Consider the following 24,981-nt stretch of genomic DNA (forward strand, 5'->3'; position numbering starts at 1 on the left):
GTCTCGAACCCGCGGGCTCAGGCAATCCACTCACCTCAGCCTCCCAAAGGCGCGGGATTACAGGCTGAGCCACCAAGCCCGGCTGATTATTACATTTCAAACAGGGTTTTTGTTGTTTTGAATTGGAGTCTCACTCTGTCGCCCAGGTTGGAGCTCAGTGACATGATCATGGCTCACCACAGCTTCCACCTCCTGGGCTCAGGCGATCTGATGTTTTGTAGAGATGAGGTCTGGCTATGTTGCCTAGACTGGTCTTGAATTCCTGGCTCAAGCAATCCTCTCACCTCAGCCTCCTTCCCAAATTGTTAGAATTACAGGCATGAGCCACCACGCCTGGCCTCAGGCAGGTTATTAAGCAGATTTTATGGCCGTGCCTGGAAGTCGGTACCCAGGTATACCATTGCTATGTGTTATCCCCTAGAAACACACCATCCTGAGAAATGGGCACTGGGAATGGTGCCTGTTAATAAGCAGAGGACAGCCCGACCCCATGTACTATGTGAGAGTGTGCTGTGGCTTCCCCACTTCCCTCCATCCTGAAGGACAGGGGTGGGGAGAGAGGGGGCACCGCCTGGTGATGTCTTTAAGGGCCCCACAGAATCTCCTGGAGCGTGCTGGAAAGGGCTGCAGTACTTGCCTGAATGGCACCAAGGTTTTCAATGAGTTGCTCTGGAGTGGAGGATCCCAGGAGTACAGAACTTACACCCTCGTTTCTCAGGCACCACGCTGGAAAGAGAGAACACTGGGTCAGGGCATCCAAGAGCTTCTGGTTATCGATTTGCTTATAAACACCAGCTACAATTGTTTCTTACAGCCAAATTTACTAACTCTTTGTGGAGGATGCACAGGGCTTTCTAGAACTAAAAACTTGGGTAGCACCCCCTGTCTAGAAGACTTGATAGAACCTGAGCATTTGAGCTTTGGGCTTGGTACCTTATGCCTGTACTTTCTACATAAAGCCTTGCCCAACAGCTAGGCCTTCGATCCAGCGACTCACCCTAGAAAAACCGTCTTGTTCCTGAAAAGCCTGACTCTGCTCACCGGGGTCCTGTTTCCACCCAGGGTCCTGATCTCCTGTCTTTCCATTTGATTCGTGATCTCACTTTTCCTCATCTGTTGCGTGGAGTCCTTGCCGACTTCAGGTGCCTGGTTCCTTGTTTCCACCTATCCATCAGCCCTCTCTGGTCTCCCTTTCTTCCTAACACGAGTCATCCTGTGGTGATTAACTAAATGACTCTTGCCAACCCTCTCTCCTTCCTCTGCTTCCCCAGCAAATTCCCATCGACCTGCACCTGTGTTTTCTGCTCCGCCCTGAGGGCAGCGGCGTGTGCTGGAGGGCCACGCAGTCCCGTGGGCTGGATCCTCCAGCCAGCCCGGCCAGCCGCATCCTTGCCCTTGGCCATCTCCCTCCTTTTTCTGAAATGACCCGACAGCCTGTATCCTCAAGCCCTCCATGCAACCCCTGCCCCCTCACTTTCAGCGGATGACCTCCTCTCCTAATTGATGAAAATTAAGTTTGTCTGGCGGAATATTCCCAAATGTCCTGCTCCAAGAATCCACATTCACATCCTCCAGTTTCCGAGGGGAGGGATGTGTGCTGTACCTGTCTGGGGCCAAACTCTATCAGGACCCAGCTCCCTTTTGCCTTTTCTTGAACTTGAGTCATACATTATTCCTCTCTCCGCACCCCCCCCCCCCACCCCTTTCTCTCTCTCTTAAAAAAGGCAACATCTCACAGCCTGGCAGGCGAACCAAGAAAATAAACAGATAATTTGAAAACAGTGTTGTAGTACCCAGAAGGGCACAGGGGCCTGGAAATGAAAGAGTGGGGGCGCCTAGCCCAGCTTGGGGTTCAGGGAAGAACTCTGGAAGTCAACACCTATGGGGAATCCAGATGATGAGGGGACAGGAGTGAGGAGAGAGAAGGGAGGGGCGAACGAAGGGAAGAGGTGAAAGGACAATCGGGCGAAGGGGCCGGCTGGAGCGAAGGGCTCCTGGAGGAAGGGGCGGGGACAGGGAGGAGGAAGAGGAGAACACAGCAGGATGCTTGGGGATGGGGAGGATTTCTAGACAGCTCAGTGTTCAGGAAGCACAAAGTGCAAGGCGGGGAGACAGGAAGCTAGAGAGGTGGGCAGGAAGGGAGGCTTGCCAGGTTGAGATGAGAGCCTCATCTCACAGATGGTGATGACGTCCGGTGCTAGCCAGGGAAGGGACACGGATATGTATTTAAAGGAACTGCTGCTGAGTGCAGGAAAGCTATAGGGGGGATGGGCAGGGACAACCCAAGCCACCAAGCCAGAGGCAGGAGAAACCAGTTGTGCAGGAGAGGGCTTGAATGAGGGTAGTAGTGACCCGGATAGAGAAGATGGTTGAACCAGAACAGTGTTTCTCAAAGTGTGGCCCTGTACCCACACAATGGAATACTATTTAACAAGGAAAAGAAATGATACATTGATACACACCACAGCATGAAAAATTCTAGAAAACAGTTACATGCTAATGGAAAGCCAGACGCAAAAGACCACCTGTTGTAGGATTTTACTTAGATGAAATGTCCAGAGAAGACAAATCTAGAGACAAAAAGTAGATGAGTGGTTGCCTGGGGCTGGAGGCAGGAGTCCCAGAGGAAACTTGTTTTAGAATGGGAGAGATTTTAGCATGTTTTGTTAACAGAAAGGAAGACAATAATAAATTAAAAACGTGAGAGAGATATCTTGTTCTGTTGACCAGGCTGGGGTGCACTGGTGTGATCATGGCCCTCTGAACTCCTGGGTTTAAGCGATTCTCCCACCTCAGCCTTCCAAGTAGCTGGGACTACAGATGTGAGCCACTGCACCCAGTTAATTAAAAAAAAATTTTTTTTCATAGAGGTGGGTATCGCTGTTGCCCAGGCTGGTCTTGAACTTCAAGTGATCCTCCTGCCTCAGCCTCCTTAGCAATTTGCTCTACAGGCGTGAGCCACTACACCTGACCTTGTGATATATATCTTATTTGCAGTTGAATACTCAGCCACCAGCCCAGTATCTGGCACATAGGCATGAATAATTGATCGATGTCCCCAAGCACCACTTCTGCACCCATTTGCTGATAAACCTCTTGTCAACTGATACTCTTAAGCTGTTACCATGCCTTGGCCTTTTATGGCGATTGCTAAATCTTTCCACATGGGCGAAACAGTGCTCCATCAAGGCGCCGGTCCAAGTAAGTGATCCAGGGTTCTTTCTCTCTCTCTTTCTTTTTGATTGCATTATTTCTATTTCCTGCTTTGTTTTTAGAATACTTTTTGGCCCCCTTTTGGGAGTTCTGAGAGCAGAGCAGGGTCTGGGCAAATTATCGTCCATAAACTATCTGACTGGTTCCTCAGCAGCCAAGTACTGGGTGGGCTGCGGGTGTAGAAGAACCCACTGGGCAGAGCTGGTCACTCTGTGCTGGGTAATTGGCATCTCTAGCCAAGTGTCAGGGCAGTCATGGCCAAAGGGCTTGTTTCCTGAGGACAAGGTGTGAGTGCTGGTGCTTGTGGCCTGTGACTTGGAGAGCAAGCACACAGTTGGGGTCATGTCATTGGTTTCCTGCCAGAGGAGCTCTCCTCCTCCACACCTTCCTGCAGATCAAAGGTGATAGGCTGGATCACTGCCCTTTTGCTTCTGAGAGTTCTGCTTGTTTATAAAGAAGGAAAGAAAATGAAGAAAGACCTCTGAGGGCATAGAGGGAGGAAAAGAGGGAAAAGCATGTTTTAATTTAAACTCAGACTCTGTAAAGAGGATGCCTATGTAACATCTAGTGAAAATCTAAAACTCGTGAAGATTTCCTCTCTAGAAAGACAATATTCTTCCGTCTCTTTCAGAGCTAAATGTAACACCTTCACGATACCACCTAAAAACTGTATTTATGACTGTTTAGAATATGTTTCTCTTTTGCATATTATTCTAACTATATGTAATGGGTAAGAGTAGATGAAGTTTTAAGTTTGGCATGTCTAATTCTTTGCAAAAACATCTTTATCATCATCATGACCACTTACTGAGCATGGACCTTTTGCTTTACATATATAATTTCCCTTTACTCAACAAGTTTGTAAGCTATGTATTTTATATCCATTTTACAGATGAAAAAGTTGTTATCAGGTTAAGTAACTTGCCAGTGGTCACATAGTTAATATGTTTTACTGTGCTTGTTAAAGCTCTAGGGATGCTAACTAAAACATGCCTTACATTATTTGATATTTTTAAATAAAGGATTAAAGCGATAATCATAATATACTTAGGTACATGGCCACCCCCCTTTCATTTCCATATCTTTCTATGACTGTTGATTGCAACTACCATTTCCCTGCCTTCCAACCTCAGAAGAGTCAAGCTACCAACAAATATTCTATTAAGTTATTTTATTTGCATAGACCTTATCTTGAACTTTTTATCTCATTGAGTTACTGTATCTGATCATGTCTCAATTCCTGCTATTTCTTTTCTTTCTTTCTTTTTTTTGAGTTGGCGTCTCACTCTGTCATACAGGCTGGAGTGCAGTGGCACACTCATGGCCACCACAGCCTCGAACTGCTGGGCTCAGGCGATCCTTCTGCCTTAGCCTTCCACGCAGCTGGAAGGCTGAATTTTTTTTATTTATTGTAGAGATAAGGTCTCACCAAGTTGCCCAGACTGGTCTCAAACCCATGGGCTCAGGCAATCCTCTCACCGCTGCCTCCCAAAGTGCTGGGATTATAGGCGTGAACCATTGTGCCTGGTAATTCCTGTTATTTCCTAATCCTTAGAAATGTTTTCTAGAATCAGCACCCATGTCTTTCCTTTCTCACAGCTGCCATCTGATTTATTTATCTCCTGTTTCTTCACTTATAAGTGGAGATAGAGCAAATCCTCTGTGAACATCTGTAAGGTAGGGCTAGTAACAATGTGCATCTCCTTGGACTGTTTTGATGATCAAGGAGATAAGACAGTGGGCAAGAAGTGCTTATCATAGAGCCTGGCAAATGTCCTTCAAGAAGGGAACTCAGACCAATGCTTCTCTGCCCAGTATGTCATCAGAGGCTACATGTGGGTACTGAGCATGCAAGGTGTGTCTAGCCAGAAGTGAAGTGTGCCTTCAGTGTAAAATCTATGCTGGATTTTGAAGACTTGTAGGGGAAAACAAAAAAGAGTATAAGATATCTCAATATTAATTTTGTATATTTATTCTATGTTGAAATGATAATATGTTGGCTATATTGAGCTCAATATAATCTATTAAAATTAACTTCACATGTTGCCTTTTTAATTCTTTAATGTGGCCACCAGAAAATTTAAAATTAAACACAGTCATATGTTGCTTAGTGTCAGGGACACATTGGAAAAAATGCATCATTAGATTATTTTATTGTTTTGTGAACATCAGAGAGTGTATTTATGCAAAACTTGGCAGGGTAGCCTGCTACACACCTGTACAGCATGCTATTCTACTGAATACTGTAGACAGCTGTAACACATGGTAGGTGCTTGTGTACCTAAACATAGAAAAGGCAAGCAAAAAAGTGGTAGAAAAGATAAAAATAGTCCACCTGTTTAGGACACTTACCATGAATGGAGCGTGCAGGACTGGAAGTTGTTCTGTGTGAGTCAGTGACCGAGTGGTGAGTGAGTGTGAAGGCCAAGGACATCACCATACCCGACTGTAAACTTTGCCAATGCTGTGCACTTAGGATACATGAAATTTACTTCAACATTTTTTTAATCTTTAATAATAAATGAATCTTGGCTAACTGTAACTTTTTTACTTTGTAGACTCAAATTTTTAACTATTTGACTCTTTTGTACTAACAGCTTAAAATACAAACACATTGTACATCTGTACAAAAATATTTTTTATATTCTTATTCTAGGAAACTTTTCCTAATTTTAAAAATTTTTCAGAAAACTTTTAAAACTTTTTTGTTAAAGACCAAGACACTAGCATGCACATGAGCCTAGACCTACACAGGGTTAGGATCATCAACAAAACTGTCTTCCACCTCCACATCTGATCCCACTGCAAGTTCTTCAGGGGCAATAACATGCTTGGAGCTGCCGGACGTGGTGGTTCATGCCTATAATCTCAGCACTTTGGGAGACAGAAGCAAGAAGATTGCCTGAGCCCAGGAGTTCAAGACCAGCCTGGGCAACTTGGAGAGACCTCGTCTCTGTAATAAATCAGAAAATTAGCCAGACGTGGTGGTGCACACCTGTATTTCCAACTACTTGGAAGGCTAAGGCAGAAGGATCGCCTGAGCCCAGCAGGTCAAGGCTGAGGTGGCCGTGAACGTGCCATTGCACTTCAGCCTAGACAATAGAGTGAGACTCCGACTCAAAAACAAATAAAACACCCATGGAGTCTGTTGTCTCCTGTGATAACAATGCCTGCCTTCTTCTGGAATACTTTCTGAAGGATCGGCCTAAGGCTGTGTTAAAGTTAATTTGTTTTTTATAAGTGTAAATAGAATACTCTAAAATAATGCTAAATAGTAGAGTGCAGTATGTTCATAAACCAGTAGCATAGTTGTTTATCATCATTATCAAGTATTATGTACTGTACATAATTGTATGTGCTAGACTTTTCTATGACTGGTAGTGCAGTAGACTTGTTGACACCAATGTCACCACAAATGCATGAGTAATTTGTTGCGCTAAGACCCTAGGACAGTGATGACATCACTAGGCGACAGGCATTTTCAGCTCCATTATAGTCTTACAGGACCCATGTAATCAACGTACTTACTGCAATGCAACCATCATTGACTGCAATGCCTATGACTGTGTGTGGTTCATATTATCTTTCTCTTGAGCACTGCTGGTGTGTGTGGTTTTCAACTATAACCAGCAATCGTGACATTTCATGGACTATGCAGTGTTAGAAGAGCAATGTTCATGGCCCTCAAGAAGTTCCAGGGTGTAGCTCTTTCTCCAGGATCTGTCTTCCATGTGATAGTAGCCTCGGGTCTCTGTCACAGTCCTGTGTCTCAGCCTCTTGCCGACACTGGCTTAGCTTCAACAGGGATAGGCACGTGTGCCCGAAGAAATGGATGTCACGACACAGTTCACCCCTGACACCTGTAAGGGTGTGTGCGTTATCATTGACATGTTCTGGTTTAAACTGTGTTATGAGGGAGAAGGGAAAGAAGTAAGGAAAGTCTTTCAGCCTGTAGAAAGTTCTGGGAAGCCCCAAATAAGTCACTTTATAGTGTTTACTGAATGCTTCTACTTCAGAGATCAGTCTGGCCCTTATATTTGCCATGATCTCAGCAGAAGTGTGTGCCCCCCGCCTTAGTCATTTTCTTACCAACAGCTAGCTGAGGTAGTGTGCAGCCCAGACGCTCAGCAATTGGGGTAAGGTCTTTGAGTTTGTTTTGCTGTTTTCTGCCTTCTTCGCTCACAATTCTTTCCTTCAGCCACTGGTAGCACTAGGGAAAATAATAACATCTAAATGTTAATGTCTGGTAAAGACTTGATGTCAAAGACTGCTGATTCAATAAAATGTAAGAACCACATGGTGAATTCCTGAATCTTCTTCTCTGACCCTTGTTTCTCAGTGATGAGGATGTCTATGTCTTCATGCAGAGTAATGTTCCCCATAGTCTCGATCCTTGTTACTGGTTCAAAACAGATTGAATTTGACTAATACTCACTATTCAAATGAATCAACATGCACAAAAGTTGCTTAAACCCTGACATCCCTGACATAAAAGTAATTGTATCCTAGTCTACCAAGTAGAGAAAATGATATTTCTTATTGGGATAGCCCAATTTTAGAATGTAGCCCCCCCACCCCAAAAAAAGCATTTACATTTTTCCAAGGTCTCTTCTGTCTTTTTGTTAAGAAAGCTGGGTGTCAAGGTTTCTGCTCAAAGAAAACCATTATCTTACATTCTTGTTATAACCGTCTTTCTCCCTCTTGCCTTTAATTCACTCCTGATCTCTTATTCTTTATAATAGGGTCTTGTGTCAGCTTCCTTAGCTCCTTCCTAGAAACAGGCAGGGGATAACAGATATGCACCGAGTACATTTTTACAGTTTTAAAGTGGGTAAAGACGTTCCCACGTGTTATTACCTATTGTATAACTATCGAAACTTAAAAAAGTAAGGAAACTCAAAACAGGAAACTATTTTTAAAAGCCTAGGAGAAGAGACCCTGATCTGTACACTAGGGAATGAACCTAATTTTATAAAAATAAAGAGAAAAATATTTTGGAATTTCTCAATGCCCTACTTTCCAGAAGTTTCTTAGTTTACTATGAAACAGAGAACAATAGCCTCTTGTGAAAAAGCCAGCACTGAATAGCAACACCCAAAGGAAAAGAATATGTGTAAGAATGCTAATCTGTTTTACGGAAAATAATGAAAGCCTGTAACACTGTGTGGCAACATGGGCTTTCTCCATTGCATGTATTTGTGACATCGCCATCACTGATCTTATATCTTCCCAGAGGCCACAGAGAGCTTTGTGACAGGCAGTTGGCCATCGAGACCCCACCCACATGATTCCAACAGGCTGTTGATTTTTGTTTACTGAGTATTTTTTCATCATTCTAAGACAATATTTCCAAAGAAAAGGGTAACCACAGTATGTTTCATTGTGATTTTTGGAATAATTTTGCCAATGAGAAAAGGAGAAGGGCAAGCTGCCCCAGTTCTGTTTGCCTCCCAGATCTCAAAGGCGTAGGGTCTGGCTCCTGACTTGGGAGTTTGCTAGGGAAAATGGCCAAGAGCTTTCCCAGTTTCAGCTTTGGGATGCCTGGCTTCTTCCAGAGAAAGAGTGGCCTGCAGCCTCTCCCCAGAGATGACAGCTGGTGCCAGTGGGGATGAGGTGGACACTTCTAAACAATGAACACTGTCTTTGGGACCCAGGCAGCCTTCCTGGAGAGTGCTAGCTATGTCAGAGAGTCCCTGAACTCAATTTTGATGTCCTCAGTGGGAAAAACATCACCAATCCTCACTTAAGTTTCATAACATCTTTCAGGAGACCAATATCTCTGACTGTTATTCAAACAAACAAAGATTGAAAACAAATAGCCAACTGCTTTTGGAACAATTTCTTCTCATTGTAACTAGGAGAGTTTCTGAGGTTTCAGGATATACTGTGCACACAAAGAGTGGTTGATTTGGACATGGTGCCTGTAATCCCAGCACTTTGGGAGGCTGAGGTGGGAAGACTGCTTGAGCCAGGAGTTCAAGACCAGCCTAGGCAACATAGGAAGACCTCATCTCTACAAAAATTTTTAAAAATAAGCTGGGTGTTGTGGTGCACACCTGTAGTCCTAGCTACTCAGGAGGCTGAGGCTGAAGGATCACCTGAGCCCAGGAGGTTGAGGCTGTTGTGAACTGTGATCTTGCCACTACACTCCAGCCTGGGTGACAGAGCGAGACCCTGACTTAAAGAAAAGATCAATTTATTTATCAATCTTATGGAACTCCTTCATTTTTGAAATCCTATATGCAGTGCATTATTTTTCTTAGGGTTGGCTTACAAAGTATATGTGTGCGCATGTACACATACATGTTATACCCTCCCATATTGAAAGACAGACTTCTAAAATTTAAAAATAAAGTTAAAAAATCGAGCATTCATTGTCCCTTTCTTCTCATGCCCAACACCATAAGTCTTATGGTTGTTTTAATCAGTGGAAAATATAAACAGGTTAGGGTTTTTAAAAGAGTAGATTCATAGTTTTTATACTGTTTTCCTCATACTGAAACAGACAAACATGTTTTAGAAATAAGCCGTTTTAACTTCTTTACAATTGGGAAAATGTTAGCAGAGAGAGGAGTTGAGGCTTAATTAAAATGTTAAAACATGGAAACAAGCTGGGTGCGGTGGCTCATGCCTGTAGTTCCAGCACTTTACAAGGCTGAGGCAGGAGCATCACTTGAGGCCAATTTGAGACAATCCTGGGTAACACAGCACCCTCCCATCTCAAAATCTCTCCCAACCCTGTTCTATCTCTTACCCCACCGCACTGCAGTGACTTGATTCCATGTTGGTCTTTCTAGAATGAACAGGTAGAAGGCAAGTGTGGTTCATGTCAGCATCTCCAGTCCTAACATAGCTGGCAGGAAGTAGGGACTCAGCCAATAGAGTAGCGAGGGAGGAGTCAGAGAAACCAGAATTCTGAAGGATCTAAAGCAGGTCACATGTAGCCCAGGGCGGCTGGCAATGCGGCCCCCCAAAATCTTAACATCATGTGTTTTTTAGCGTGTATTTTCTTCGTGACCCCATGCGTAGTTCCATTTTTGAAGTTCACAATCACGCCTTACTCATGACATCACTTTTTGGCAGTGCGTGCATTTGTGAACAACTGTTTTCAATTACGAAGCACATGAAGAACAAAATTCAAACAAACATTTCTGATGAGCAACTTGAAAACTCACTAAGAATCACGACCAGTTCCATTGGACCAGGCATTGATAGTTTTACAAAAATAAGGTCACATTTCCCACTAGTTTTATACCGTTCTCATTTTTCTAAACTTTATATTAAAAAGAAGTCTTATTATTATGTGTATACACTAATTATATTATATTATTTATGTGCCGCCCAAGACAATTCCTCTTTACTCGATGTGATCCAAGGAAGCCAAAAGGAAGCCCTAATCTAAAGAAATCTCTTCAGCTTTACAGACTGATCACGACCCCCACTCCTTTATGCTGTATGACTCTGCCAGCAGTCCTATGGGACGCCACAGTGCTGGTGGACTCCTGTTATTTCTAATTCACCCTTTCACATGTCTGTCTCTCTTTCAAGTCCCTGAGCTGTTCCTTGAGGGTCGGGACTGTCCCATTCACCCCTGTATCCTCAGCACCCAGCACATAGTCCAAGCGCACTCAACACATATTTGTCAAAGGGACAGTGGAATGAGCTTTCCTCCACAGAGAAGTGGGCTATTCGTTTTATATATGTTACAAAAGTCTCTGAATTTCATAAAGCCAAATTCTTTGCCCTCTCCCAATGCTGTGACCATTATTTATGTGTCCCTGTTTTATAGGTAATGATACTGGGGTAGGAATGGTTTGTGAGACTTGACCTAAGGCCCTTAATTGGCTGTTCATTAATCCTAGACTGGAACTCAGGCAGAAACCAAAGCCATAGACAGAATCAGTCCACATGGACCTTATATGGAATAAATTAGCATCCAAGATGGTTGACCATTACTATTTAAAAATCAAAGTCTTTCACTCAAAATAGTAACACAGTTTTCACTATTGAGGTAGAAATCTCTAGGTAAAATGCTAGAGCTAAAAAAAACTGCCTTTCCAGCTGGGCACCTGTAATCCCTGCCTCCACTAGTTTTCCTGTTCCTGGCCCTTTGCAGTGGAAGAAAATGATACTCACACACAGTGAGAAATAGAGATGGAGAATCCTGACAACGTCCAAGTCCACGGGTGAGTTACTGCTGGGGCCAGCCCCATTCCATCCTTCCTAAGGATTATGTGTGTGAACCAGTGGAGTCCCCCTTCTTTGTTGGTCTTCACTGAGTTCTGCCTCTTGGAACCAGAGAATTCCAAGACCGTAAGAAGTGTTTATGGAGTAATAGATGAGGTGTAAATAACTGTTTTGTCAGGACAGTCTTTACAGAGGTGGAGACAGTGAAGCTTTGTCTTTAGGAATGGGGAGAGGTTACACAGAAGGATAAGAAGGACATTTCTAGAAGGCAAAGGAAAGTACAGTGCATTTGGGTTGAAGATGAAGTAGTGTGACATGGGGAGAGACAGGACTGGAAGAATAGGCTCAACTCAGATCCCAGCGGATTTCCTTGAATGTTTTTTTGTGGAGTTTGGGTTTTGCTCTATAAGCAATGACAGGGAAGTCATGGAAGGATTCTAAGCAAGGTGATGAACGGTCAGGTGAATGTTTTAGAAATACAGGTGGTCACAGTGGCGGGTTGCTGAGGAAAGGTGAGGGAGTCAGAGAGTCTAGATGGAAAGTTAGTGTGGCAAACCCTGAAGAAAACCTGGAGATCTAACCATGGGCTGTGCAGGGCACAGACCTTAGAGTCAGGATGTGATCTGCAGGATTTGGTGCCTTACTGAACAGGAGTGAGGAAGGAGAGGAGGGAGTCTGAGATAATGTCTTGGCTTCCGACCATGATGACCAGATAAATGGGTGGAGGTCCTGTTAACCAAGAAAGCAGGGCGGGTTCTGGGCAAGGTGGATTCCATGGGATATGACTGATGCCCCTGAGACACCCACTTGGAAGGGCCTTACAGACACAAAACAGCAGTGGTGTGCAGCTTAGCAGTGAATTCAGAGTTGATGCCTTCATGTAGATATCACCACCGTTGGAGTGGTAAGGGTAAGAGGATCAGAAAATCCCCGGGTTATTATTATTTTCTAAAAGAGCCCTAGGTATGTATTTTTTATGCTGAGTTAATTTATCCTTCAATAGCAGTTCAAAATTACAAAAAACACAGAATATTAGCATCTTTTTTTTTGGAGAGGTGAGGTCTTGCTATGTTGCCTAGGTAGTTCTCAAACTCCGGGACTCAAGCAATCCTCCTGCCTCGGCCTCTCAAAGTGCTGGGATTATAGGCGTGAGCCACCACACCTGGCTGAGCATCTTAATATTATTAGAGCCAATCTGAAACACAAACCATTTACATATTCTATCTATTTTAGGAGGAAGCGAACATTGCTAACTTATTTATCTACTGCTTACCTGTCTACTTTTCTATCTTTATTTATTTTTGCTTTTACTAATAGTATCCCCTTCCTTCTTAACATTGCCCTGATATTTGCTTCTTTTATTTTTGCTCTGGTAACTCTATTCAAGTGGTTTTCCTAAGTGCACACGTATTACTCTGGAAACACTCAGTTGATCATTTAGAGCCTTGAGTGTCTGCAGAGCTCTGAAGACGCACACTTAGTGGCCAGTCCCCTTTCACCTGTGGAGAGCTCTTAATCTTTATTGTTAAGGATGTTCTAGGAGATGCTGAGTTGACTTTATACAAGTCAACAATAGAAATATTTCCCAAGCTGCTTTTGGGCTTAGCTGCCTCAAACCATTTCGTATCCCCCCCACCTTTTTTTTCCTTTCTCCTTTTGCTAGTGGATTTGTGAAAGGATTTTCAGCTGTCTGCGGGATTTTCTCAGTGATGGAGGTTAGGTAATCATACATTCCAAATGTAAGGTAGCTATTTCTTCTACCTTTAAAAACCTGGATTTGAAGGGACATCTTTGGGGAAGATAATTAATTGAGAGGCAGGGACCTGGACTCTCATATCAACCTTATCTAGTACCTTATTTAATATCTTGGTCAGTTTCTGCATCTGAAAAAGGTCTACCCCTCTTAGAAGGTTAGTGTGAGAACAAATACCTGGCACACATAATAGTGCTTTGAATTTCTCAGCAGGCCTCTGAAAGAATATATGGCAACATGCTTAGCTACAATGGATTAAAATTATTCTGTATCCATTTCTCCTTGTGAGGTTAAAAGGAGGTGAAGGAAAACACTTAGCTTGGTGCTTGGCACATAGTAGGTGCTCAGTAAAATGGCAATTCTCAATATTTCCCTGCCTTCATCTCTCTGTCTTCACTTCATGCCTTTCTTGCCTTCCTTTTTTTAATATATCTTCTTCCTTAAGATGCTTTTAGTTTTTCCTTGTTGACTTGTTTAGATTTGGTTCAAAATTATCCAATTTTCAGAAGCAAGATCATATTTTAAAATACTGGAATAATTTTTGTGGAATAATACAAAGTTAGAAATAGGACCATGCCAACATGTTTTAGGAGGTATTTATGTTTTATTATATTAGAGGACAAACAAGCTAAAAGCTCAGCTGTTACAGGCAGAAAGGAAAGTGAGAGATCTGGAGCCTTGAGAAGGTTCTGGTGTGGGAAGTCTATGATGGCCACAGCCACACCAATGAAAGGGTTGATGACTTGGATTTGACTTGAGCTGTTTTCCTGATCACTTAGTGCTGATGTGGGCAAGGTTGTTAGACTTATGCTTCCTCTTGGGAGAATTTTGTCTTGTCTGTGTATTTTGTTTTTTGAATCAGAGTCTCACTCTGTTGCCAGGCTGGAGTGCAGTGGCACAATTACAGCTCACTGAAACCTCAACCTCCAGGGCTCAGATGATTCTGCCTCAGACTCCCAAGTAGCTGGGACTACAGGTGCATGTCACCACATCTGGGTACTTTTTTGCTTTTTTTTTTTTTAGAGACAAGGTCTCTCTGTGTTGTCCAAGCTGGTCTTGACTTCTGGGCTCAAGTGATCCTTGCCCTCCCAGATTGCAGGAATTACAGGCATGAGCCACCAAGCCCAGCTTGTCTGCATTTTTTAAATGCCTGTATTCTTTCTCCCTTGACATTACAGAGTAATCTGCGATTCTAATGTTATTACACATTCTCTCAAGTTTTTTAAACAGGCATGTTGTTATTAATAAGGAGAGATGTTTGAAATACTCTCTAATAAATTAGTCATCGAGATGTCCTGAATGGAAGTAATTTCGTGTCAATGATCTTGAATCTTTATGCTTCAAAGCAGAATTTAAGCTTCAAGACTTAGCAACCCAAGTTGATCTCTACAATCGCCAGTCCTAGAGTCCCAGTGACAGAGGCATTGTTGTGTCTGTCTCCTGAGGTCCTCCCCACCTCCCCCTTGTCCCCAACACACACGAGTGCCAACCAATCTCAAATCATACTCAGCTACAACCATTGGCCTCATGTGGATTAAACTTAAACTTTGTTTTCTCAAGAAAAGAAAAATTAGGACCAGGCACCACATGGTGGTTCATGCCTATAATCCTAGCACATTAGGAGACCGAGGCAGGAGGATTACTTCAGCCCAGGACTGGCAACATGCTTAGCTACCGGCCTGGACAACATAACGAGACCACATCTCTACCAAAAAATCAGCCAGGTATGGTGGTACATGTCTGTAGTCCCAGCTACTTGGGAGGCTGAGGTGGGAGGATCACTTGAGCTCAGGAGGTTGAAGTTGCTTAAGTCCTGATTGTGCCACAGCACTCCAGGCTGGGCAACGCAGTGAGACCTCATCTATACAAAAAATGTATAAAAAAGAAAAAAAAAGGAAAGGAAAATTAGATCCTCTTATATAGAAAAGAGATTTTCTATTTTATCAGTTTCAAATGAGGGATGGAATGTTTTCTTTAATATAAGCATAAATAACAATGTGGGGGCTTGAGTCCTACAGATTCACCCAGGTTATTGGGCACTTTCCTCTCAGTCCTCAGGGAAGAGAAACTTCTGCGCAGGGAGATGATCAAGGGTTGACTGATGTGTGGCCAGAAACAGAGAACTCCAGAAGGCTCAGGGGAGCCTGCCAGAGGCCACCGACCTGGCTAAGGCATGGGCTGCCTGAATTAGGAAGTTCTTGGCTGCTGCAAGGCTATTCTAATCCATCTTCCTCCCTTCCTTCCACCCCAAACTTCCTTCTAGAGTTGAAGAAAATACCTTCAGCGAAGCTCTGGAACGTTCCGGCACCCCATTTCCATATTTTCCTGAGATGATTCCACAGGCAAGTGGAGACCATGTCATGGCGCCAACCCCTATGGAAGAAAACACTTAGAAAGTGGCTTGTGCAAATTGGGATCAAAAGTGTATGTTGGGAGTTGTTTAAACCAAACATGGTTAGTTATAGGGAAAAGCTAGCCAGGTAAGTGCAGTAATGCCAGAATACATTTTTTTCCATTACGATTTAGGGGCTTACAATTTTTTTTTTTCTGTTAGAGACTCATTTTGTCACCCAGGCTGGAGTGTAGTGGCATGATCACAGGCTCACCACACCCCTGATCTCCTGGGCTCAGGTGATCCTTCTGCCTTAGCTTCCTGAGTAGCTGAGACTACAGGTGTGTGTCACCACACCTGGCTCATTTTTGTCTGATTTTTGTAGAAACGAGGAATCGCTGTGTTGCCCGGACTGGTTTCAAACTCCTGGGCTCAAGCAATCATCTCGCCTTGGTCTCCCAGTATGCTGGGATTACAGGAGTGAGCCACTGCAGTTAGCCACAAATTGTGTTTAATTCCTTCATCAAGTGGTGAAACACGCACTGTCTGTTCTTGGGAGTGGGCCGTATAAGCAAGCCTGAAAATGCAACTTAGCTGTGAATTCTTGATGTCCAAAATTCATGTTTCTTTGTATGCTCAGAAACAAGCAATCCTATTTGTGCAAAAGTTCAGTACTTTGTCCATTCAGTGCCTAAAATAGAGCCTTGTACACAGCAGGCACACATGCCTCATACACAGTAAGCACTCAATAAATGACAGCAATAAAAACAATATTGTTGTTGTTGCTGAGTTTTTATTTTTTATTCCCTTACCCAGCGTTTTCATGCTCATGTGAACCTCTATTTCTTAGGTAGAAAGTTATTTTTGGGAACTTTTGATAAGTAAGGCTTATCATGTGGGTTATTCATGTTTTTGACATGATAAAAAGTGTCAACTGGCCAGGTGCGGTGGCTCATGCCTATAATCACTTGAGTGTTCAAGACCAGCCTGGGCAACATAACGAGACCCTGTCTCTATAAAAAATAAAAAAATTAGCCGGGTGTGGTGGACTGGGCTACTCGGAAGGCTGAGGCAGTCCCAGCTACTCAGGAGGCTGAGGTGGAAGGAGCCCAGGAGGTCAAAGCTGCAATGCCCATGATGGTGCCACTGCACTCCAGCCTAGATGACAGAGTGAGACCCCGACTCAGAAATAAAGACATACATACATACATTTATTATGTATATCTTCCCTCTCTCTGAAAGTATGAACCCTACCTACACAGAACATGTAGGGTCCAACTTGTTGGTTGCAGAATTTCCCATATCTAGCTTAGTGTCGGGCCAGAGAGGAGACATATGAGGGAGGACCCCTAAAATCCTAGAATTATCTTTAGGAGAGTAGACCCCTTGTAGTACAGGATTCCCTTGCTAGGTAAGTGTTAGAAACTCATTGGCATCAGTGTATCAGCTAGTGTTGTTGTGAGAGGCTGTAGTCAGCTTCAGTGAATTTTTCTGGAGATTCTTTCAGCGCATTTGCCCATTTCATGATGGGTGATTTACATGAACAACTGAACAACGTATAAACATGCTAAGTGTTCAGCAGTGTTGACCAAAAAAAAGAAAAAGGGCAAGGCCCCCATGGCCCCTATGCCCCGCCCTCCCTATTCACCTTATCTCGCCTTGGACAACTTTTCTGTTTGTTTCCCCAGAGGAAAAACGTCCTCAAAGGAAAATATTTTTGCTGAAGTGGAAGAGGTGAAACAAAAAACAACAGAAACACTAAAAGGCATCCAGATTGATGAGTTCAAAACTGCTTTGAGCAGTGGAAAAAGCATCTGATTAGGTGTATTGCATCAAACAGAGAGTGCTTTGAAGGTGACTGAAGTTTAGACATGTAAGAATAAATACACAATTTTCATTAAAAATTCTGTATTTTGGGATCCCCCTTCATGGATGTATACACCTGTGAGTTTTTGGAAAGGTAGTCATGGTCCACTCCAAGATGCATGCTCTGGCTATAGAAAACACCTATGGAAAATGAATCTATTCACTGGTTCTTCCTTTCATTCTGTCTGCATTTATTGAACTCCTGCTGAGTACATATTAAACATCAGTCCCAATTTATAATTCTGCTTGACTTTCATCAGTGGTTCCCTGTGGACTAAATACAGCCACATTTTTAACTCTGCTACCGGAACGCATGGCTCTTAAGACCCTTGTGTTGATTAGGGACATTTAGGAAAGCATTTCAGTAACACTTTTTTCAGAATCAATGACCCTTCTATGGCTAAAAGTACTCATTAGATTTGGTTTGAAGGTTACCTATTTTATGGTAGAGCTCTGGCAGCTGGACCTCCACCTTCTCTCTCTGGAAAAGATGGTACTCAGCTTGCTCGCAGACCGGTGGAATCATATTGAACTGTCTTGCTACAGAATAGGCTTCCTAGGGAGCAACGAGACCATAAGGGAATTGATACCGAGGAGAAATAAGGCTTCACTGTGATTTGCATGCCTGCAAAATGTTCACTTTAGTGACATCAAGACAAACCAAGAAACATGCAGGATGCCAGATAAGCAAAATGTGACCATCACTGTCACTAGTCGATACACTTGATGTGGGAAATCCTTCTTATTCTTTGAGAGGGTTTGGACTGAGTAAAGTCCAGGGCAAATTAGTCAAAGTATGAATTATGGACAATGATAAAGAAATGTGGCCAGGCGCAGTGGCTCACATCTAGAATCCTAGTACTTTGGGAAGCCAAGACGGGAGGACTGCTTGAGCCCAGGAGTTTGAGACCAGCCTGGGCAACTTGGCGAGACCTCGTCTCTACAATAAATCAAAAAATGAGTCAGGTGTGGTGGCACATGCCTGTAGTTTCAGCTATTTGGAAGACTGAGGTAGAAGGATTGCCTAAGCTCAGCAGACTGAGGGTACAGTGCCCGTAAGTGTGCCACTGCCCTCTAGCCTGGGCGGCAGAGTAAGACTCTGACTCAAAAAAAAAAAAAAAAGAAAAAAGAAAATGCAATTTAACTATTAGGTTCCCAGAGAAATAAGACTTAGAATAATATGCAAAAGTAATCTGTAATTAGTGTGTTATAAACAGTATGGTTATTAGTTCATACTGTCTTTATAAGACAGTGTATCTCATTAGCTGTAAAATTCACTTTACCCTATTGCCACCCCAAAACCTACTAAAACAGGATTCCTGTTAGGGACCTAAGCCTTTCTTGTTGTATTTTGAACCGATAAGCTCCAGCTCCAATATCTGTTTGTATAAGGTTGAAATTGATCATAGAATTTCAGTGCCATATTGATTGTGAGAAAAGTTTGTAAAAATATTTTGTACCTTATGCATGTATCTAGAAAACAATAATAAGGTTCTCAGCAGCCATTTAAGAATAGAAATTAAGTTACCATGATCTCCATAGCACTCCACCTTGAAGTACCCCAGTACATTGCCATGCCTTGGTTTATCACGTGTGTCATGGCTCGAACGATTTCTACAGAAGGCCAAACAGATAGCAGTTCGTTAGTTTATCTACTTTTCAAAATTATGTTTCTTCCCCCCCTGTTCCTCAAGGTTTAGACGTTTAATGTAATTATTTGTTTGACTAATAGACTTACCTTGACATTGGTGACAGCATAATAGTCTAACATGAAATACTTATGACTTGGAGGCTGATGGTTGAGTAAACTGACATTCCATTTTCTGTTTGCAGTAACAATACTCAATACTCAATGATATGTAAAACACAATTACCACCTTTATATTTATCACTTGATAGTATTTATCTTGTACTGATAAAGAATACATGATTGATCTCTTTAAGAACCTGGGTATTGGCTGGGTGTGGTGGTTCACACCTGTAGCCCCAGCACTTTGAGAAGCTGAGGCAGGAGGATCATTTGAGGCCAGGAGTTTGATACCAGCCTGGGCACCATAGTGAGGCCCCCCATCTCTGTTGGAAAAAAAAGAAGTGCTCAAACCTGGGTACCTTGCTCATTAATATGAGAAGAAAAAGCATTTGTTCTAACATTGTAGACTGTAAGGTCAAGGAGGGCGGAAGGTTTGTCGTTGCACATTGGATTTGCAGAGCCAGGCCTCACACAGAGTGACGGTCTAATACAGATGACTCATTAACAATGTGTTTAGCAGAAAGATAAACATATTAAACGCTGCACAAGCAGCTGAAGCCACAGTGGCTCATGGCCTGCAAAGACCCACCCTGTCCTTGATTGCTTTCAACCTAATTTTGTCCTAAGACACCCATGTCATTGATTCACCGGGGCCTGCTCATGGTCCTGCCCAGTGTGCTCATCAGTCTCTTGCAACTTGGCATCATGTTTCCTAAACAGGAAAACAAATCCCTTCCCCAGAAGGGTGAGGCAGAGCTGAGCCCCTTGGCAGCAGACAGATGTGACACAGAATTAGCGAACATGGAGAGCCTCAGCCTAATTTAGTGAAAATTCCCAGACAGGGCTGGATTTCTTCTTTGAAGCAGGTCAGTGAAACACCCAGGATACCAGGCCATTTTACATTTTCAGGGGGTCACAGGCCTCTGGCTTTTCTGTGTCCGTAATACCAATCAGTTAATATCCTTCAGAAGAACAAAATCCTTGTCTCAAAGTGGAGCTGGTGTAGATGTATTCTTTTTTTTTTTTTTAATTTCTCATGAGCAGGCACTGTCTTAATTGGCAGGGAGGCCGGATGCAGTGGTTCATGCCTGTAATCCCAGCACTTTGGGAGGCTGAGGCAGGAGGATCGCTTGAACCCACGAGTTTTGAGACCAGCCTGGGCAACACAGCAAGACCTTGCCTTTATGAAAAATTTTTTAAAAATTAGCTGGGTGTGGTTGTGCACACCTTTAGATAGTCTCAGTACTTGGGAGGCTGATGTGGAAGGATTCCCTGAGCCCAGGAGGTTGAGGCTGTGGTGAGCTGTGATCGTGCCATTGCACTCCAGTCTAGGTGACAGAGTGAAATTCTGACTCAAAAATAAATAAAAAATAAATTAGTAGGGGACAGTATTAGGAACAAGACGGCAGAGTCAGGGTCTTAGCATTTTTGCTGGTTTGGCAGATGTCAACTATTTCGAATTGCCCTTGATTTCTTCGTTTGGAAGACGAGGATGCTTTCATTCACTGTTTTCTGTCCAACGGGGATAGGATTTAGTTTATAAGCAAAAGATTTTTCTTTCTTGGAGAAAGCCTCCCCAAATCAAATTATTACGCAGCAACGAAAACTATGACGTTCACGCTTCCTTTATAAAACAAATGTGGTTTGAAAAAGTTACAAGGAACTGCTTTTCTTCTCTCTTATTATACAAATGGAAATCAGTGCTTATGATAAATGTTTCCAGAAGTTGCAAACAATTATTTGACTCTCTGCCCCAGACATATTCTGTCTTTGGATGTCCCGTTCCCCGCTTCCTCCGCAATTTTGCTCCTGCTCCCAGCAGAGCTGGGAGTCCATCCAATTAACAGTATTTATTAGGTGTCTGCTCTTCCCGGTGCTGGAGATACCGTGGAAAATCTCTCACATTAGCAAACACCAAAGGGGTTAACAGAGAAGAAACTGGTCCCTGGACTCTATCTCTGTGATAGAGTAGCATGGTCTGGTACTGGGCCACACGGGGTCCCTGAAGTCTGGGCCAAGCGCAGTGGAAGTGAGTGGAGGTTGCCATGCTCCCTGCACATTCATTCACGTATTTGACTCACACAGTTGTCAGGCATGGCGCCAGTGACTTGACTCATCTGTGAGTAAAGCAGACACAAAGTTCCTGGACACAGGGAGTTTAAAGTTGAGAGGAGAAGATGGAGAAGTCAACACGTGATTAAAGAATGTGAAGTGTTAGGAAGAAAACACGAAGGGGGCTGAAATAGGGAACAAAAGGGAAGACTTATTTAGCAAGAGCGAGGAAGGTTTCATTGAGAAGTAATGTTTAGGTATAAAGAATAAAAAGGAGCCAACCATGTGAAGAACAGTGGAAGAGCATTCCAGAAAGACAGAACAGCATATACAAAGACCCTGAGGCAGGACAGCAATTGGAAGTGAGTTCTGGCACTTGGAAGCCATGATGGCAGAAACTTAGTAAGGTAAGAAGACAAAGGTACAAAATGAAGTTGGCAGAGGGCAAGCCATGTTATTTGTATGTTATTCAAGAGTTAATGGGGCCATTAACATTGTGTTAGATGAGGGAATGATAGAATATAGTTTACATTTCAGAACACTCTAAGTTGTAGAGAATCAGCAGTGAATGGATGACTGGAGGTACTGAAACAATGTGGCAGTTTCTAAAAGATCTAAAAATTGACCTTCCATATGATTCAGCAATCCCTCTTATGGTCATATACCTGGAGGAACTCAAATCATTCTACAAAAAAATGCATGTGCACACATGTTTATTCCAGCATTATTCACGATAGCAAAAACATGGAACCAACTGTGCTGCTATCCAAAGTGGACTGGATGTTTAAAAAGTGGTACATATACGCAATGGAATATTATACAGCCATAGAGAAGGACAAAATTATGGACTTCACAGCAACTTGGATGGATTTAGAGTCTATCATACTTAGCGTTCTATCACAAAAACAAAGAACTGAGCACCACATGTTCTCACTCATAAGTGGACCCTGAACATTTATCACAATAAGAAAGGGATCAGCAGTAGTGGGACATTTCCAGGGGAGGGAGTGGAGTGTGTGTGTGTGGTGGGGGGTGGTACATAATATCAATATGGGTACGTGATCCTAAACCAGGCAAGATGAGGACCAATGGGAGGTCCAAACTTCAACTGTACATAGAACACTTATGTACCAAATCTTGACTTGTACCCCACATCTTTAAAATAAAATAAAATAAAATTTTAAAAATGTATTTTAGGCCAGGAGCAGTGGCTCACACCTGTAATCCGAGCACCTTGGAGGTTGAGGCAGAAGGATCACTTGAGCCCAGGAGTTTGAGACTAACCTGGGCAACATAGTGAGACCTCGTCTCTACAAAAAAAAAAAAGAATCAGTTCGGTGTGGTGGTGCATGCCTGTAGTCACAGCTACTCGGGAAGGAGGATTGCCTGAGCCCGGGATGTCAAGGTTGCAGTGAGCCATGGTCATGTCATTGCACTCCAGCCTGGGCGACAGAGTGCGATCTTGACGCGAATGAATGAGTAAATAAATAAATAAATAAAAATTTTAAATGTCAGATAAAAATTCCCCAAGTTGTTTAGTTCTCCAAGAAATAAAACCACACTGATGGCTGAAGTGATTCTAATATGTAAGAACACTAGAGGGCAGCATTGTTGAAAGGAAAAACTCAGCTGAGCCTAGATGCTGTTTCAGGCGTGTGTCATGGAAATGCAGTTTAAAAGCCTCCGAGTCAGAGCATCCGTTCTGAGTGGGAAGAGGATGTAAGGAAGATCATTTAGTGTATTGCTTAATGCACCTGGGAAAGGATACTCAGACAAATGTGATTAATTCTGAATGTGACTTCGTGGCCAAGACCCCACCCTCACTTTTCCAGAAGACTTAACCTCCTTGACTCTGACTGCATAGTAGGAACACCTGGGGTAGGGATGGACTTTAAAAAGCACTCGTGTCTGGGCTCCACTGAGGTTCTGTCGTATCAGGATCTCGAGGGCTGAGGCCCTAGCATCGATGATATTTTAGAAAACTCACCCCAGATGATGATTCTAGCACCGCCAGGCTTTAGAACCAACATGCTTGTCTGTACCGCTGGTCTCAGAGTGTCACCCCCAGGACCAGTAGGTTCCACAGCACCTGGAACCTGTTAGAGATACAGATCCCGGGGCTCCACCTCAGACCTGGCAAATTACAAATCCTGGGGGTGGGGTCCCCAGTGGTTTGTGTTTTAAGCAGCCCTCCAAGCAAGGCTGACACACCACTTTATACCATTCCCAAGCAAGCCATCTCAGTGGGTATGAATGTCCTCCTACATTTCTTCTTCTGCTCTTTCATCCAATCCAAATGATCCATGCTGTAATTTAATCTTTAGTATTTTTGCCTTAGTACATATGCAAACAGACAATGGCTATGATACACACACATGTGCGTGCACACATGCGCACACACTGTGGTATGAATCAGAATCACCTGGGGAATTTGATGAAAATACCTCAGTCCAGGTCCCAGTCTCCTTCAATGAACCAGGGCCTTTGTATTATTTTTATTAGCGATTGAATCACAAAGTTTGAGAAAAACAGTCTAAACTGTTGAAAGACTTTGCCAAATCCTCCCTCTGTAATCTTTTCCAGGGCGAAACAGTCATTATTCTTGAACCTGGTGATGCCTCCCCAGGCAGCTCTGTCGTGTGTTCCCCAAGCACACAGATGGCCTCTACAGATGCTGCTAGTCAATTTCATTTCTATGAGTATTCCATTTCCATCTGCAAAGTGAGGATGATATTGATCTTGTAGAATTCTTTCAAAGCCTGACATGGGATGATGTGTGTAGACTAATTTGTGAATCTGAAAGAGTAACACAAACCGGATGTGGACCTGGCTGTTTCCTCACAAACAGGCCAAGATTCTAACATTTTAGTGGCATTTTTCTTTCGTTACATAGGTCATTTATGTTTTAAAATATGCCTTTTATGCCAAAGGAATTAATACGACTTTATTTTGAATGAGAAAGTGTTTGTTGAGAAATATTTTAATTTTTAAATTAGACCGCATGCAAAAACTGATAGCTTATGTTAAACCTTTTATCATGGGAAATGTTTCCTAGAATTTTGAAAGTTGTAAGCAAACAGTTACACTATATGAACAATAAACCATAAGAACTATAGATACAAATATGTAAAACTTAGTATTTCAGGACTTGGCATGGTGGCTCACGCTTGCAATTCCAGCACTTTGGGAGGTGGAGGTGATAGGATTGCCTGAGCCCAGGAATTCGAGATCAGCCTGAGCAATTTGACAAGACTCCATCTCTACAATAAATTAAAAAAAAAAAAAAATTGGACAGGTGTGGTGGTGCGCACCCGTAGTTCCAGCTACTTGGAAGGCTAAGGTAGAAGGATGACCTGAGCCCAACAGGTTGAAGCTGCAGTAGCCATGAGCATGTCACTGTACTCTGGCCTGGGCAACAGAGTGAGACTCCAACTTAAAAAGAAATAGCGTTTTGATCAAATAAAATGTACTCAAATTATTCTGGCCATAGAGACAAAATGACAAGACCAAAGAAACCTTAGATATAATCCACTTGCAGTTTTTTCTTACTCTAGTTGAGTTCATGGAGTTAATGTTTTAAGGCATAACTAAAATCTTGAATATTATTAACAACTGTAAGTGTATTGAATATGCTTGCCAAATACTGACAGCAAACACACAAAATAATTGTATGACATAATGAAATTATATGTAATTTTCTTCTTACTTTTCAAAGTTTCCTGTAAATGTGTGATAAACTTTTATAATGTAAAAAGAAAGATCATCTAACATGCAAAGACACCATTTTAAACCCTGACGTGTTATAGGTGTAACCAAATGAAATAGCTA

The 24,981-nt window shown here is 42.8% G+C and overlaps 1 protein-coding gene across 6 annotated transcripts in view; it reads right to left on the reverse strand.

Moving 5' to 3' along the window:
* KCNAB1 (potassium voltage-gated channel subfamily A member regulatory beta subunit 1) overlaps positions 1 to 24,981 on the reverse strand; it is a 436,423-nt gene that overhangs the window by 6,546 nt on the left and 404,896 nt on the right. For all 6 annotated transcript variants that reach the window (XM_021719354.1, XM_021719351.1, XM_021719353.1 and 3 more), the window contains 5 exons: positions 18,880 to 18,965; positions 17,787 to 17,907; positions 15,432 to 15,526; positions 7,303 to 7,423; positions 638 to 726 (listed from right to left, as the gene is read on the reverse strand). In XM_021719354.1, the coding sequence (XP_021575029.1) occupies positions 638 to 726; positions 7,303 to 7,423; positions 15,432 to 15,526; positions 17,787 to 17,907; positions 18,880 to 18,965 (512 nt within the window). The remainder of the gene's footprint in view (positions 1 to 637; positions 727 to 7,302; positions 7,424 to 15,431; positions 15,527 to 17,786; positions 17,908 to 18,879; positions 18,966 to 24,981) is intronic.

This window comes from Carlito syrichta, unplaced genomic scaffold (assembly GCF_000164805.1).
Source record: "Carlito syrichta isolate Samal-C Ts95f unplaced genomic scaffold, Tarsius_syrichta-2.0.1 Scaffold314595, whole genome shotgun sequence".
NCBI lineage: Eukaryota > Metazoa > Chordata > Mammalia > Primates > Tarsiidae > Carlito > Carlito syrichta.